This window comes from Chrysochloris asiatica, unplaced genomic scaffold (assembly GCF_000296735.1).
Source record: "Chrysochloris asiatica unplaced genomic scaffold, ChrAsi1.0 scaffold00312, whole genome shotgun sequence".
In the NCBI taxonomy this organism is placed as follows: Eukaryota; Metazoa; Chordata; class Mammalia; order Afrosoricida; family Chrysochloridae; genus Chrysochloris; species Chrysochloris asiatica.
Genome location: NW_006408830.1, coordinates 2,054,165 through 2,071,576, shown reverse-complemented (window position 1 = coordinate 2,071,576; position 17,412 = coordinate 2,054,165). Strand labels below are relative to the sequence as shown.

General features: G+C 45.9%; 1 protein-coding gene across 1 annotated transcript in view; it reads right to left on the bottom strand.

Annotated features, from left to right (window-relative positions):
• The window catches only part of SMARCA4 (SWI/SNF related, matrix associated, actin dependent regulator of chromatin, subfamily a, member 4), a 127,739-nt gene that overhangs the window by 68,364 nt on the left and 41,963 nt on the right, over positions 1-17,412 (bottom strand). The window contains exons 6-11 of the mRNA XM_006875121.1: positions 11,605-11,863; positions 9,065-9,191; positions 8,367-8,540; positions 6,816-6,989; positions 5,657-5,824; positions 5,517-5,567 (exon numbers count right to left, since the gene is read on the bottom strand). Coding sequence (XP_006875183.1) covers positions 5,517-5,567; positions 5,657-5,824; positions 6,816-6,989; positions 8,367-8,540; positions 9,065-9,191; positions 11,605-11,863 — 953 coding nt within the window. The remainder of the gene's footprint in view (positions 1-5,516; positions 5,568-5,656; positions 5,825-6,815; positions 6,990-8,366; positions 8,541-9,064; positions 9,192-11,604; positions 11,864-17,412) is intronic.

Sequence of the window (17,412 nt, the reverse complement as noted above, 5' to 3'; positions counted from 1 at the left end):
TGGCCAAGTGGCAGCATTGATGGACTCAAGCATGGCAACAGTAGTGAGGTTGGCCCAGGATCGGGCAGTGCTTCGTTCTGCTGTGCATAAGGTCACTATGGGTCGGTACCGACTCAATGGCACCTAACAACAACAATAAAAGCCCTGGTGGCACAGTGGTTGAGTGCTCACCTGCTAACTGAAGGGTCAACAGTGGAACCTATCAGCCACCCTGCAGGCGCAAGATGAGACCGTCTGCTTCTACACAGATTACAGCCACGGAAACCCTAAGGGCAGGTGTACTCTATCATACAGTGTCACTATGATTCTACATCAACTTGATGGCATTATTCAGTAAACACAGACCAACACATTGACCTTAGATGTATGACAGCTACTTCTTTGAGTTAATTTGACTCAAAAGACAAACATCAAAAGTCTAGTGTGCTTTCAAGAGGGAATCTAGTGCTAGGGAGCATGGTGGAAGGCAGAATCTCCAGTAGGTACTATTCAATCTGTCTGGGCGGAGCTGATGAAAGGAGATACAGATGGGTAACTCGTGATAATGTAGTGAATAATGCTTATCAGGACGGACTATGAGGGTAGGAAATGCCAAGGTAGAAGTTTTGTAAGAAGGAAGGGAGTGATTAATTCTCCAAGATAGGAGCGGAGGCCTCTGGGACCATCAATGGAGAAGAGCCGAGAGCGGGATCCTACCCAGAGAAACAGAGATGCCTGAGATGGAGACAGAGATGATGACGCAAAGTGATGAAGCAACTAGGGTCTTTAAACCCAGAGAGGGAAAGGGACTGTGGGCTGAAAAATGGGGGGAGAAGGGGGAAGTGTAGGGGGCGGGTTTCTGGGATATACCCTTTGGGTGGTTGATGATGCATGGAGGGGATTGGAACCATGGCAATGAGATGATATACGATGGGATGAATGTAAAATTAAAAGTTCCCCCATGTAAATTACCATATAATTCACAATAAAACATTTAAAATAAAAGTCTATGTGCACTCTCCTGGAGCCGTCCTCCCGCCTGACATTTCTTTCTCCTCAGGTCCCTGCTGTGCCCAGGCTCCTGACATAAAACCAAGGATGTGGTTTTTCTCCTCCTCTGCAAATAACCCATGCTCGCTCCTCACTCCCTCCTCGCCTGATTTTGCCCACTAAGTCTGCATCTGTAGACTTCCATCAAGGGTCCGAATTCTTTTCTATGAGACAGCTAACTGAAATATTTCAAAAGATAAAAAAATTAATTTGTTTCTTTTAACAACAAATATGAAATTCCTCATTTCAAGATGTCAACTTTAGGTGAACATTCTCTTGCTCATTGATGCTTTCAAATCTCCTGGAGAAAACTTTCAGCCAGCAGGAAGATAAAGCCCTTTCTTGTTTATTTACAACTTACTCCTGACTTACTTACTCCAGGGCCTTGTTGTCCTCCCTCCCACGCTCCCTCCAAAATGCTGCTTTCATTGTCTACACAGCCTGCCCATGCAGAGGGACAGGACATTCGTCTCCACGACATCATGAACGGCCCTCCATGGAAGGCAACAGTGATCCCTTGCCCTGAGGATGGGTTCTGCTGGTGGCACATGCTCCCTGAGAGAGTGGTTAAAGACAATGAGGCCTACATCCCCCCACACCCCATCCCCAACACTGCCCCCACCAAATTGTGAATGAACTGCCCGGAGATAAGATGTGGACATCCCTACTAAACAGTCCCCGGGGGATGTCAATGTAGAGCTAAGGTTGAATACTCCTGGTGGGAGTCCCCGAACTGCGTTGTCCTACAATAAGGCCTGAGCCCTGCAAATGGCCTTCAGAAGGCTTTGCGTAACAGTGACATTCCAACACACGTTCTTCAAAAACTAAGATCACTATGACATTTTAAATGAATTCACAAGTAATAAACATGCACTGGAGTTTGTCACCATCATAGTCCATTTCTGGGAGTTGGGCCCTATAGGACTAGGTGTGCCCACAAACACAAAAAGCACAAGGACTCTCACAACAACACTGGGTACAACGGGAAAGCCAGTCATGGAGCTGCCCACTGGCTATGGTGCATCAAAGCAGCTCGTGCAGTGCTCTCGGGGTCAGTGAAGCACTAGACGCCACCCAAACAACTATGCGTTTGAATGATGAAATGAAGATGAATAAGACAACACAGTAAAATGCACATGGACTTGAACTACTTGTCCAAAGGGTCTTCCAGGTGAGAAAAGTCTCTACTTTGTCAACACTGACCCAAAAAGACTCCTACATAAAACAAAGAGGATGTGCGCATAAAGACTTCTGAAAGGGAAAACGGAGTGTACCACCTCACTTATATAGCAAGAAAAAGCAAAAGCAAAGACAGCAAAGTTTATTCGTGGTTACCAGTGGCACAAAGGGGTGGGGGAGGGGGGAGACAGGATTTTAAAGGTGATGGGAAAATCACATTCAAGGTAGGGATGCACAATTTTGTAATTGTTACCAATTAAGTTGTACACCTGCAAAAAGTTGAACCAATCGCAAAAATAAATCTGCCTACGTGGGATCAAAATACAACAGTAACTCTAACAATTAGAAAAGAAACATAGGAGGTGGTGAGCTTATGTGAATGGGGAAGGAACTGCTGAGAAAGGAGGGTGGGGATGGCTGCACAACTCAAGGAATGCAGGTCACGTCACTGTGTACAGGCAGAAACGTTAAGAATTCATGTATGTTCTGCTGTGTATGTTCCAAAACAACAAAAATCAATCAAATAATTTAAAAAACAGGATTTCTGGAAGGGGACTGAGCAAACGTAACCCAAGATCAACGTGCCCATGGGACAGAAGCAATGTTGGACACACGTGTGATTTAAGTAAGCATCTCTGTCATAGAGGGAGAGAACACAGTAAATCAACCTGTGGGAACTTGGAACAACATCTGGCATACAACAGTAGGTAGGTACAGAAAAACATGTACGCGCACAGAAAAGGTTCTGGAGCAGACACGGACCAGTTAACCCTAGCTTCCCTTTGGGAAGTGGGGCTGAGGAGGAACCAGGGCAGTGTGGGAAGAAGGCTTACTGTGTACCTCTCACTTGGTATCCTTTTCTTTCGAGGGAGTGTACTAGGTGAGAATGGTTGCAGTCCGGAGGAGCAGGCATGAGGAAAAACCATCATGAAGAACAGGACGGAAATGCCTCTGCGTCACTTTGTACATAAGCAAGAACCAACTTTATTTTTTTTAAATGGTTTTTTTGCAATTTCAAATGTATTTCTATGTATCTAAGATTGAGCAAGGAAGTAAATATATAGTGACTATAGTGTACTGGTTACAAGTCGGGCTGCCAACTGCAAGGTCAGCAGTTTGAAACTACCAGCTGTTCCACGGGGGAAAGATGAGGCTTTTTGCTCCTGTAAAGACTTACAGCCTCGGATACCCTGTACCGGGTCGCTATGAGTCGGAACCGACCCCACGGCACATAACAACAACAACAACAATGGAAGCCAAAGGAGCCCTGGTAACACAGTGGTTAAGCCACAGGTCAAGAGCTCGAGCCACCAGCCCCTCACTCTACTGGAGAAAGATGAGGCCTTCTGTTTCTGTAAATGCCAGTCTCAGACACCCTAGGGAACAGTTCTACTCCGTCCTGTGGGGTGGGTGAGTTAGAATCGACTCAGTGGCTGTGGGCCTGGTGGTTTTTAATGGAAGTTAGGCTTCTCCATTATAACCCAGGAGAAAGGACAGAAATACACACACAACCCTGGAGTGTTGGAATTTAATTAGCAGTATTAATGTGCACTCAAGGTTTTTAACATATATACACAAACCTATAGATGTATATGTTTATATACATTCATTCCCTAAGTCTCTAAATATTCTTCTCTTTTGGCACCAGAGCTCCTTGGAGGAATAGCTGACCTGATGGCTAGACTAGAAAGTAGATAAGCCTGGGGCACTGAAGTCAAGGGGGAGTGGATCCCCAGTCCACACCAAATACGTTGAGTATCAAAATAAATAGTGAAGGTTCAGAACCCACTCCGTTAAATACGAACCCATGAAGCTATTCCAGGGGTTGGCAGCCAAATCTTAACCCACTGCCTGTTTTCAAACAGCCAGCAAGCTAAGAATTTTTTTTAAAAAGTTTTGAAGGGTCATTACAACACAAAACACAAAGCCTACACAATAGAGACCATACATAGCCAACGTGGACTCAAATATTTGTTTGTTTTTTTCAGAAAAGTTTGGAAATCCTTGTTCTATACCTAGAAAAGAAGGGGCAATTTTTCCTTAACTTCAGAAAGCCAAATAATGTAGGAGTGACCGGACTCAAAAATCACCACTTTATAACCATCTCAGCAAAAACTACAGGAGAAAGATGAAGCTTTCTGCTCCCGTAAAGCTTCACAGCCTTGGAAACCCTATTCAGGGTGGCTATGAGTCGGAACCAACTCCACGGCACACCACTACCACCACAGCAAAAACTGGTAGAGACAAACACAGATGCCAAAACTTGTGGATGGGAGTTTGAGGAAATACAATCTATTTACATAGTCTCAAATACCTTCCCACCAAGTTCTTGGTAGTTCCAAAGGGAAACAAACTACAGCGGATAACTCGGCAGCCATCAGGGTCTAAGTCTCAACCAGAGATGCTGCACCTTCTGATGAAAAGCAACAAGGACTCCAGGGTATTGTTACTAACAACACACAACCTGAACCTAGTCACAAGGAACATCAAACAAGCCCACAGCGAGGGGCACTCTACAAAAGGCTTGGCCTGCAGTCTTCAAAAGTATTATGTCATAAAAAGCAAAAGAAAACGTTTAGTCCTCATTCTCACACAATGCCAATTTTCACGTAATAACCTAGTCTGGGGAACCTACCATGCTGATAAGGAGCGCTGGTAGATGGTGGTTACGAGTTGGGCTGCTAACCTCTAAGTCAGCAGTTTGAAACTACCAGCTGTTCCATGGGAGAAAGATGAGGCTCTCTGCTTCCAAAAAGATTTCGAGCCTTGGAAACCCTGTGCAGGGTCGCTATGGGTTGGAACGGACTCCACCACCGCACACTACCACCACCACCATGCTGATAAGTGATTCATGGGTGCACCACTGTATGGATGCTTGTTTCCTGATTCTGAGAACTGTGCACAGTTATGGAAGAGAATGTCCTCGTTTTCAGGAAATACACACAGAATTATCTGGTAAGTTGCTGTATATAATTTACTCTCCTGTGATTTAGGAAAAAAAATTCACATATGAAATGTTAACCTTTGGAGAATCTGGGTATAGGAAAATGCATCCAACTCTCCTGAGATCATTATATTAAAATAAAAATTGGAAGAAGCCCTGGAAGAAAACACATGCAATAGTTAAGAATGCTCCCACTGCGGAATGGCACCGAGGAGGGTGTGTGGGACGGTGCTAAGGGGACTCCTTACATTCACACCATCATCATATACAGCTTTTGTAAGTTAAATGGAAAAAAGGAGGAAAAATAAAAAAGCAAAATAAGACTGAGTTTACATTTCCATGAGAAGAAAACATGCTTCCTCACCTCGCCATCGGGCCCGATTGCAGGTGTCTGTCCTTCCCCATTTTCTGCCTTCTAGAAGTAAAGAGAGACAAGGTCAGGCCCTGAGCTAGGAGGCCGAGGCCAAGGTGAAACTTGTAAAAAAGAGCCAAAAAAAATCCTGCCTTCTTCTTCTTTTTCTTCTTCTTCTCCTTGGCAACCTGGGCGGCCTTGTGCTGCCGCACCAGCTCTGTGAGATTCGCCACGTACTCGTCTGTCTGCTGCAAGAGGTAGGCCAAGCGCTTGTCCTTCTTCTGGTCAATGAGTTTACGGTACCCTTCCTCATCTTCAGCCTGTGGAAGGGTGTGGAGTTACGGCACTGGTGTGCAAGACACAAATGCCCACCAACACCAACGGCAAACACAGTCAGGAACCCTCTGGGGGGTGGAGGCCTCTTAGCTGGCACCTGGCACTGTGCTGTATCTACCAACTCCACCCCCTCCCCTTGGTTAAGTATTTCCTCAACATATTCTGAGTGCTGGGCCTTCTCCATCCACAAGACACATCTCCTCTCTCCAGCTGGTCCAAGCTGCATCACTCCCACAAACCCCTGCAGGAACCCACTCCTCAGACTGTATCACCTCCCAGCTGAAACCCTCTTGTGGCTCCCCATCAAGTGACACCTAAAGCCCCTCTAGCGGCCTGTAAGGCACCAGGATACCCCTCCTCCTGAACAAGCTGGCCTCACCTGCTGTCAGGAACATAGTCCTACTTGCTGCTCCTCAGACTTGGCATTCTGCCGTCAAAGGCCTTTGCCCTGTGTCCTTGCTCCCCTACACCTACCTCTACCATCTATGGGTCATGTGGCACATCTGCTCTGCAGTCGATGCCCACTCCACCCATATCCTGCTTCCTTTTCTTCATGATGCAGAACCACCTGTACATTTGTCTCTAGCCCTAGCACAAGCCCTTGAAGGCAGGGACTACGGCCTGCTCACTACTGTGTCCCTACACACACAGCAGCATGAGGAAAGCAGTCACAAAAGAGGGCAGTGGAGAGTAAGGAGACCCAGCTGTGGCTCACACTAGGGAGGTGGCACCATGGCCACTTTGTGTAGGACCATGGACAGCCACTAAGCAGCCCAAGGCCATGTAGCCTGGGACCTTAAGACTCAATCATGAGCAACCAGGTCAGCGTGACCAGGTGAAGGCCTGAGCCCAGCTTTCTCTGCCTCCCCTCTACCTGAGCATAAACTGCTTCAGCGCAGTATTGGGCAAGGCTTAGTCCCCACAGCCGATGCTCACAGCTCAGAAGGGTCAACGTTACAAAGGTGGGAACATTACCATGAGCCTCCGCATTCTCTCCTTCTCAATTCTTTCATTTTCTTTCTTCTGCTCCCGCTCTGTGTTGGCATGGTACGTCGCCACCGCCTTTGTGAGTTTCTGGATTTTGCCTGTAACTGATCGGTGATATTCTTTGAAATCCTTGGCATGCTGAAGAATGCTATTGAGGTATTCCTGCAGGGACATACATGAGGGAGAGCAATCACTGTCATGTCTCCCCAGGCGAGTACAACAAACTTTAGCAGCAGCTGGATTGAAAAGCAAGGGGACTGACAATAAAGTGACAGGGTTGGTCCATCAGACTCCGTTTTGTTTCACATGAAAACATAGAGCTGGCACCTGGGCTGTGAGAGGAGACCCTATACGCAGCAGATAAGCACCCAGCTCCAGCAGGGCAACTGACAGTCCACACTAGAGGTTGAAAAAGGGCCTCCACCCTCCAGCCAAGTTATCCCATGCCTAGCAACTTATTTTAAGAAAATATCAGAACCTGGTATATTCCCACCAAGAAAATGATGACCTAAGTTACTAGACACTAGACCACTGAGATGGAATATGTTACAAACATTACAAATCAGGTTCCAACAGTATTTTAAAACAGGCAAATGTGTGCTCAATTTTTCAAATAGGAGATCTAACTGTAAACACTAAAAATTCTATCTTGATTATTATGAGGATCTTCCGATGATTAATGGTAAATTCCATTATCTTTTCATTCCATCTCCCACAAACTTTTAAAGCTCCCGCATACATATACATACATAGCAAAAACGTGAATCAAAGTGTTGATAGTGTTAACATTTTCAATATTAACTTTTTTCCTGTTATTTAACATAGTAGCAATCTTTAAGATAATGACTGGAAAAAATGTTAGATAAAAAGAAATTATCAAAAATAAGCAGAACCAACCCCAAATTCTACTTGATTTGTAATTTTAGACTTCTTGAGTGATGTTGTAAAATAAATCAGACTGGTTTCTTCTTCTACCCAGAACCCTCCATGGCTCCCACCTCACTGAGTGCAAATGCCCAAGTCCTCCCCATGGTACACAAAGCCCCAACCAACCTGCCTATCAGCACCTACTCTCCTCACTCTGACCATTCGGGCTTCATTGGGATTCTTGCTTTTATCACTAAGACATCCTGTAGCCTCAAGGTCTTTGCACCTGTCCTCACGCTGGTTAAGCTCACTGGCAAGGTCCCTGTTCAAACCTCCCATCCACTGAAAGAGCCTCCCTGACCATCCAGCCTAACAGCTGCTCCTTCGGGCTCCAGCCCTGTTTTCTTGTTTTTCATACCCTCTACACCCTCGGAAACCCTGTACAGGGTCGCTATGGGTCGGAACCGACTCTACGGCACTTAACAACAACAACTTGCCAATGTATTATGTGCAGACTTGCTTACTGCCTGTCTTCCCCTCACAAGGACAATGCATTTATTTCTGTCCACTAATGTATTCCTAGAGCCGTGCCAAGCATACTTCTATGGTGAACAAGGAATAGATAGTAAGTTTAACAAGAAGCACACAGGTGAGCACAGGGCGAGCACATACCTGGTGCTTCTGCCTACGCTTACGCTCCTGCTCAATCTTCTGCTGTTTCTCCAGCTTCTCAGTGATGCGGGCCTCACGCAGGGACTGCCGCTTGCTGCGCTTGTAGGCCTTGGCGTTGAGGGCTGTCTCGAGGGCTGTGTCCCTCCTCATGCACACCACCACCTCCTGGCGCAGCTTTAGGGAAAAGGAGGAAAAACTGGCTATGTGTATGACTTTGTGACTGCCGCAAGGTCACACAGTGGTCAGAACGCAGCTGCTCCCATGCAAATCCTTTCTAGATGCCAAATTCACCAAATCTGTGCGCTTCCAGGCACCTGAGAGACAAGCCCAGGCAGAGCCCACACTGATGAGAACACCCAGCTAATTCCTCCTGGTCTTTCAGTCTCAATCACACCCAACATTTCTATGAGCAAATACACCATCTACAAAAGTAAACCCAGTCAGGTATCCTGCTCCAAGGTGGCAACTGCCATCTTAGGGAAGGAAAATGCTTATTCATTAAGCTAACGCCCAGCGTCCTATCAACGTGCAGAAGAGGAACAGCAAACAGTGAGTTAACAAGGGTGGGTACTAGGGCCTGCGCTCACCAGCTGAAGTCCACTTAGGAAGTACCCACCCAGCCCGCAGTTCTTAGGCTCTACGCATCACGCTGAAAAGACCCCTTGCCCTAAATCATCTGCTGCACGCCTGAGCCCCACCTGCCTCTGGAAGTTCAGCAGCCTGAGGGCCTTGAGCTCAATGGTCGCTTTGGTTCGCAGATCCCCGGCTAGGGACCCGGGAAGGTTTTCAAGTTCCTGAATTCGGTGTGCAATGCGAGCCTGCAACCTGGGCGCAAAAACAGAAAAAGGATGGGGTAAGAAGTCCTGTCTGTTGACAAGGAGCCCACTTGGACCCCTTCCTTCTTTAAAGCCAGCGCATGAAAAGATTCGCCCTTCAAGGTTGATGGATCATGAGTCAGAAAACGCCTAAGAACAGGGTACTAACCACAGCACAGAACACAGAGGAAGGTAGACCCAGGAGGTTCCTCATGACCCTGCCTCAGGGCCCACAACAAGTGGTCCAACCTTACAGCAGAACATCCTAGATGGGGCCCGCAGTGTCCTGATGGAAAAATCAGGCACACCCCTTAGAGACTCTGAGATTTGTTCTCAAGAACCCTAGTAGTTAAGTACTCAGTTGCTAACCAAAAGGTCAGTGGTTTGAACCCACAAAGGTCTCTATGGGAGAAAGACAGAGGAAGTTGGCTTCTGTCAAGATTTACATCTTGGAAAGCCTGTGGGGCAGTTCGCCCCTGGCCTAGAGGAGTACCTATGAGTCCAATGGGTGGGTTTGGTCAAGTGTTAGGCCTAAGAACTGAACCAGGCAAACAGCTGTTTCCTGCACTCCTAGATCTCATAGACTTGTCTAGAAGATCATCCCACCCACCGTCATCCATTCCAACTCACAGCAACCCAAGCAAACAGAACTGGAGCCGACTACCTCATCTTTCTCCTACAGAGTGACTAGTGAACTTGAACAGCAGACCTTTTAGGTTAGCCGCTGAGCACTTTCACCACTGTGCCAGTGGGGCTCCTTGGAAAGGCCATGAGAATGGGAGAAGTCACTACACATAGTCACTCTAGAGTGGCAGATACTTTAAAGATGGGTTGGCGGTGAGCGGGGAGAGGACCTCTTCAAGGTGACCTCAGTAGTGAAGGAGCCTGTGCACAGTTTGTGCAAAGGCCCTGGGGCAGGGCTAAGACTGGCTTGTTATAGGAAAAAAGAAGAGAACAGAGCAAAAAGGAGTTTATTGGGACAGATAACAGGAAGCTAAAGGAAAGTTTTAACCCAAAGAACAGATTGGATATAAATTTATTTTTGAAAGGTACTTCAATCAACTGCTGCATGAAAACTTTATTATATAAGCAAGAATGGGAGCAGGGAGGTCAGGAAGCAAAGCAATGGTCACAAGGGGCTACAGGGCTAGCGGCCCAATATTCTGGCAGATGGTGGGGGAACAGGTATAGCAATAGGAGGAAAAAGGAGCAATGGGAGGACTGTGTGGACAGGTCAAATATAAGGATCTGAAGGGGGCTGAGAGGAGGACCCTGATGGAGACTCTCAGGAGGACTCTGATGGAGGCTGTGAGGAAGGAGCTGATGGGAGATGGTGACAAGAGTGGCTGCGAGCCATCCAAACAGTGCTGGCAAGAAGTGCCAGGCAAAAGGTCTGGAGCTCAAGACATGTCCCAGCTAGAGATACACTCTGGAGACAATCACTTGGCACAGATTTACTAAAGCATCTAAGGGACACAACTGTGAACAAGGTGCAGCCCCCTACCCTTTACGGAGCAGAAAGCCTCATCTTTCTCCCGCTGAACAGCTGGTAGTTTTTGAACTGCCGACCTTAAAAGTTAGCAGCCCGATTCGTAATCACTAAGCTACCAGAGCTCCTTACCTCTACTACACAGGGTAGCAATAAGTCAGAACTAACTGGACAGCAGTTCACAACAGTAACAAGGAAGAGATGAGCGAGGAACTTGGAGAGCAAACATCACGGGCACCCAGATGCATGGCAAAGAGTGCTGTGGGACCTACTATGCACCAGGCATCTAACACAGCACCTGGTGCAGGGCAGCCTCTGGTAATAGTAGTCACAGCTACTAACAATTAAGATAGGTCCGTGGCAAAGCTTGCCAGGTGGTTTCTGTGAAATATTGAGGGACCAAAAACTTGGATAATATGCTCTGTTGGCATGGATAAACAGTCATTTCATTCCAAAGTACACCATTCAGTCTCTCCAGAGGGCAAATTTTGCAGAATCTATGAAAGTTCAGGTGCATGGCTTTCGTGACCCAGCAATACCAGGATTTATTCTGACATGTGGAATCAATAGTACTGCTATGGTGTTGTCTGTAACAAAGACACTAGGAATCCAGGAGAAAAGAACAGACGAGCTCGTGACAGATGGCAGGTAAAGAACGTTCTCTAGGGCACAGTGTTGCACGTAGACCAGTGTGCGTGGCCATGTACCATGTGGAGAAATACACAGAGAATTTCTCTAGATCTATAGAACAAGCCAGCAACAGTAGCTTCTAGGAGCTGGGTGTTTCAGGACAGGTACAATAGTGGTTTCTCACATCATGGCCCCCTGACCTGTTAGATTGAGGATCCACCCAGGTGTGTCTCCAGGCAGAATGACTGGGAGCTGGAATCAAAGGGACAGAAATGGGGACGGGCCCAGGCGGTAGCCCCCTCACCTGTATTCCCGCTCCTGCAGGATCTCCACAGGGTCAAGGCCCCGCGGCTTCTGGATGGGGGTGATGCGGCTCTGCTTCTGGTGGAGCGGCACCATCGGGGCAGGTTGGGCCGGTTGCCCTGGGGACTGTGTCTGGGGTGGCATCACTGGTGAGGCGGCAGGAGGGACAGCAGGGGGTGCGGGTGAAGGGCGGCCCGTTGGCTGCGGGGGGATCAGCTTCTGAGGTGTGCTGGTGGGGGCAGCAGCATTCGCCATGGGTCCTGGGTAAGAGTCAAGATGCAGAGGCACAGTACTGAGTTCTGGGTCTACACTGTATGGGTGGGAAAAACCTGCTGGCAGCTCACTACCTTGTGGACAAGACTCCTCCACAAGGCTGCCGAGCTCCAGAAAGACTGCAGTGGCCAAGTCCACGAGCTCACTAAACTCCACCACATACTGCTTCGCATTCAGGGGCCTGTCTAGCTCCTTGTGGCTTCAGTGCTAGCCACCTCTAGACCTCAGCCTAGAGGCCTTTCACCCTCCCTCTGATGCCACCAATGGCTCAAGCTGCTTCCCGTGCTGGACTGCTCGGCAGAGAGCCAACCCTGGATTTGGTCTTGCTGTGCTGCGGCCTGCAGGGACCAGCTCTTTCTTGTCTGTCACCTTGTACAGTCATTTTAAGAACTGGTCTCTTCAGTGCCCATCACAAAACCTCAGCCTTCAACAGATCAGAGGAGTGTGTTTTGTCCACTGTTTCAAATCCAGCACATGATAAAGTCTCTCATGGATTGAACTGTGTCTCCCAAAAAATAATGTGTCAACTTGGCTGGGCCACAAACTCATGATTCTCAGTGGTCTAGCATTTATGTAACGATATATTCATCTTCTGTGATGTGATCAGCCAATCAGTGATGAGATTAGAGGGTAGGATGCTACACCCTGACTCAGTTTACAGCCTTGATGTGATGTAAGGGAATACAAAGCTCTGCCACTCGTCTGTCAGTTTGTCGCACTGTGGTGGCTTAGGAGTTGTTGTGATTCTGAAAGCTATGTCACCGGTATTTTAAATACCAGCAGGGTCACCATAGAGGACACGTTTCAGATGAGCTTCCAGACAAAGACTAGGCAGAAGGAGTGACAAACTACTTCCGAATATTTAGTCACTGAAACCCTTATGAATAGCAGAGAAACACTGTCAGATACAGTGCTGGAAAATGAGCCCCTCAGGTTGGAAGGCACTCAAAATGAAACTGCCTCCTCAAAGTAGAACTGACCGTGATAATGCGAATGGATTAAAGCGAGGGGGAGAAAAGCCCATGGGACCTTCATTTGCTCATGGGGCACAACTCAAAATGAAAAGAAACGGCTGTAAACATCCATTAATAACCGGAACATGGAGTTTACAAAGTATGAATCTAGGAAAATTGGAAGTTGTCAAAAATGAAATGGGATGCATAAACACCAACATCTTAGGCATTAGTGAGCTAAAATGGATTGGTATTAGCCATTTGAACCTGACAACCACATGGTTTAATATGCCAGGAATGACAAATTGAAGAAGAATGGTGTTGCATTCATTGTCAAAAAGAACATATCTAGATCAGTCATGAGGTACAATGCTGTAAGTGATAGTATAATATTCATGCACCTACAGGGAAGACCTATAAATACCACCATTATTCAAATTTACGCACTGACGACTAAAACCAGTGAGGATGAAATAGAAGAATTCTAACAACTTCTTCAATCTGAAATTAATCAAACATACAATCAAGATGTATTAATCATTAGTGTGATTGGAATGCAAAGTTTGGGAGCAAAGAGGAAAAATGAGAAGTTGGAAAATATGGCCTTGGTGACAGAAATGATGCTGGAGATCGCATAATAGAATTCTGCAAAATCAATGATTTCTTCATTTCAAAAACCTTCTTTAGACAGCATAAGAGATGACTTATACACACGGACCTCGTGAGATGGAACACACAGAAAATCAAATTGACTACACCTGCGGAAAGAGACGATGGAAAAGTTCAAAACAAGGCCAGGGGCAGACTGTAGAACAGACCATCAATTGCTCTTCTGCAAATTCAAACTGAAGCTGAAAAACATGAAAACTACTCCACGAGAGCCAAAATATTGACCCTGAATATATCCCACCTGAATATAGAGATCATCTGAAGAACAGATTTGATAAATTAAACACTAAAAAACAAAGACTACAAGAGTTGTGGGATGACATCAAGAACATCATACAGGAAGAAAGCAAATAGTCATTAAGACAAGAAAGAAGGAAAAGGTCAAAATGGGTGTCAGAAGAGACACTGAAACTTTCTCCAGTGTAGAGAAGCTAAAGCAAATGGAAGAAATGAGGAGGAACAAGTGCTGAACAAAAAATTTCAAAGGTCAGCTCGAGAAGACAAAGTCACATATTAGAACAAAATGTGCAAAGATCTAGAATCAGAAAACCAAAAAGGAAGAGCACTCTCAGCATTTCTCAAGCTGGGGAACTGAAGAAAAAGTTCAAGCCTCGACTTTTGTTATTAAAGGATTCTCTGAGCAAATTACTGAATGATGCAGCAAGCATCAAGAGATGGAAAGAAAACATACCAAATGTTACCAGATGGAAAGACACTGTACCAAAAGGAAATGGTTAATGTTAACTGTTTCAAGAGCCAATGATACTGAAGGAGGAAGTCCAAGGTGCATTGAAGGAATTGTCAAAGAACAAGGCTCCAGGAATTGATGGAATAAAAACTGAAAACTTTCAAGAAAGTTAGGCAGCACAGGAGGCACTCACTCACCTATGCCAAGAAATTTGGAAGGCAACTATCTGGCCAATTGATTGGAATAGATCCATATTTGTGCCCATTCCAAAGAGAGGTGACCCAACGGAATGCGGAAATCATCGGACAATCTTTGATATCCCATGCGGTAACACAGAAACAGCTGCAAGCATACAGTGACAGAGAACTTTCAGAGGGTCAAGCTGGATTCAGAAGAGGCCGTGGAACGAGAGATATCATTGCTGATGTCCGATGGATCTTGGCTGAAAGCAGAGAATATCAGAAAGATGTTTACCTGTGCTTTATTGACTACACAAAGGCTTTCGATTGTGTGGATCATGACAAGCTATGAACAACATTGCGAAGTATGAGTATTCCGGAACACTTAATTGTGCTCATGAGGAATCTGTACATAGACCAAGAAGCAATTGTTCAAACAGAACATGGGAACACTTGAATGGTTTAAAATTAAGAAAGGTGTGTGACAGAATTGTATTCTTTCACCATACTTATTCAACCTGTATGCTGAGCAAATAATCCGAGAAGCTGGGTTCTAAGAAGAAAAATGTGGCATCAGGATTGGAGGAAGACTCATTAACAACCTGTGATATGCAGATGATACAACCTTGCTTGCTGAAAGTGAAGAAGACTTAAATATTTACTGATGAAGATCAAAGAGCACAGCCTTCGGTACAGAATGCATCTCAATGTCAAGAAAACAAAAATCCTCTCCACTGAACCAATAAACAACATTCTATCAATGGAGAAAAGATTGAAGTTGTCAAGGACTTCATTCTTAGAAATATAGTAGTTCGGGACCGACCAACTATAAGAAAGATTGTGAAGCCAAGAGGGCCTGACCTGCTCAAGGTCAAAGGTCCAGAGCTTCTAGGAGGAGAAACTCTGTGCCACCTCCCTGTCTCCTGCCGACAACCAAGATGCACTGAAGCTTGCCACCACACTGGGCCCCTGACACAGAGCAAACAGGCAAATAAATGCCTGCACTGTCCTGGGAGGGAAACTAACCTAGTGGAGCAAAGAAAAACAAGAGCTTCGTGCCCAACACTATATGATGAGAGCTCTTAGAGAAGGCTCTGGTCAGGGAGCTCCCTGAGGGGAAGGCAGCATGGCCACCAGCCAAGGGGTCAGGTTAGGGAGGAAAAAGGGAGCTTCACGGAACAGGGCCTGGCTGAATGGGATGTGTCAATGGAAGCACGGGAACACAGAAAATCAGGAGCCAGTGGGGACCACATGAAGGAGCTTGGTCTGAGGGCCATGACGAGCCAAGCAAGGGTTTCACATCAGGAGGGAACAGATCACACACGTTTTCGAAAAATGACCTGGGAAGGGGAACGAGCAAGAAGCAAGTGTGGAAACAGATTTGAGATTGCTCAAAATCAGAGCCAAAAAATCAAATGGTCCACAAATAAAGACAAGAAGGTGAGGGAGCAGGGAAATGACATTACCGGAAACAGAACAATGAAAAAGGAAATAAACATTACTAGAAAAAGAAAATCAAATCCAGAGAAGGTTAAGACATACATATATGGAAATAGTAACGATGAAGAGAATATGAATGAACCAAGCTTAGAAACAACCACACACGCTAACACGAGTGCACATCCCTCCTCCACTCAGAACCCTCTGTGGCACCCACCTCACTCAGGGAATCAAGTCCTCCCTGCAGCCTCTAACCTAAAATTAAAACCCAGAACTATACAGATCATCAATGAAACAATAGAGGATCTGATATATAGGATAAATATATTATCAAACGTAATAAAAATATACAAATAGCAATAGACAAAACAGATGACCAGGACCTCCTAAAAATTTCATACTTATGTGCATCAAAAGATTTCACAGATAAAAGCGTCAAAAAGAGAAACTACAAACTAGGGAAAATATTTTGGCAGTGACATATCAAAGGACTCATCTCTAAAATGTATAGAAAACGTCAATACCTCAACAAGAAAAAGACCAATACTCTCATTTAAAAATGGGCAGAGGACATGAACAGACACTTCAAGCAGCCAACAAGCATATGAAGAAATGCTCATAATCACTAGCCATTAAAGCAAGTGCTGTTGAGTAAGTTCTGACCCATAATGACCCTGTATAGGGTTTCCAAGGAGTGGCTGGTGAGCTTGAACTGCCGAAGTTACAGTTCAAACGACTTTGCAGTCTGGAGCATTAACCCACAGTGCTATACCAGAACCAGCCATTTTCGTTGTTGTTGTTTAAGTACATGTTGTTGGAATCAGTTCCGACTCATAGCGACCCTGCACAGGGTTTCCAAGGCTGTAAATCTTCACGGGAGCACAAAGCCTCATCTTTCTCCTGTGAACAGCTGGTAGTTTTGAACTTCCGACCTTGAGGTTAGCAGCCTGATTGATAACCACTATGCTACCAGAGCGCCTTAGGACTAGCCATTGTTGTTGAGTAGTACCGTCGAGTCGGTTCTGACCCATAGCGACCATTAGAGAGATGCAAATGAAAACAACAATGAGGGGGAGAAAACAAGATGGCGGATCGAGTGGAAGTGCAGTGACAAGCTCTGCCGGGAACAACACAGAATACAAGACCAAGCAGGCTCAGGGGATGGTCCCAGTACTCTGAACCACATATAAAGGAATAATTAGGAGGTTGGAAGACTTACAGCTGGGGAATTTGTGGCAGAAGCAAGAAATCCATTGCTTCCTGGTTCTGGACACTCAGCTGCTCCAGGAGCCGCCATTTTGAGCGAGGTCAAGCGGGGAAAGGATCAGAGCAGCCACGGATGCCTGACAGAGCCGCAGAAATAGAGGTGTGGACATTCTTTTTTTTTGGGGGGGGGGTATCTTTTCGTTGATCCCTTGCTGTCTGCGTACCTCCATTCTGGTAACTAGTAGATACCCCAACCCCACCCTCAGAGGGTTCTACTACACATGGGCATAGATCTCTTCGAAATATAAAGAGACAGTATCCACTTAAAACCAACGGCCGACAGATACTCAGCCTAAGAGCAGGCCTTGAACTTTTCTTGTTTGCTTTTTGTTCTGTTTTTT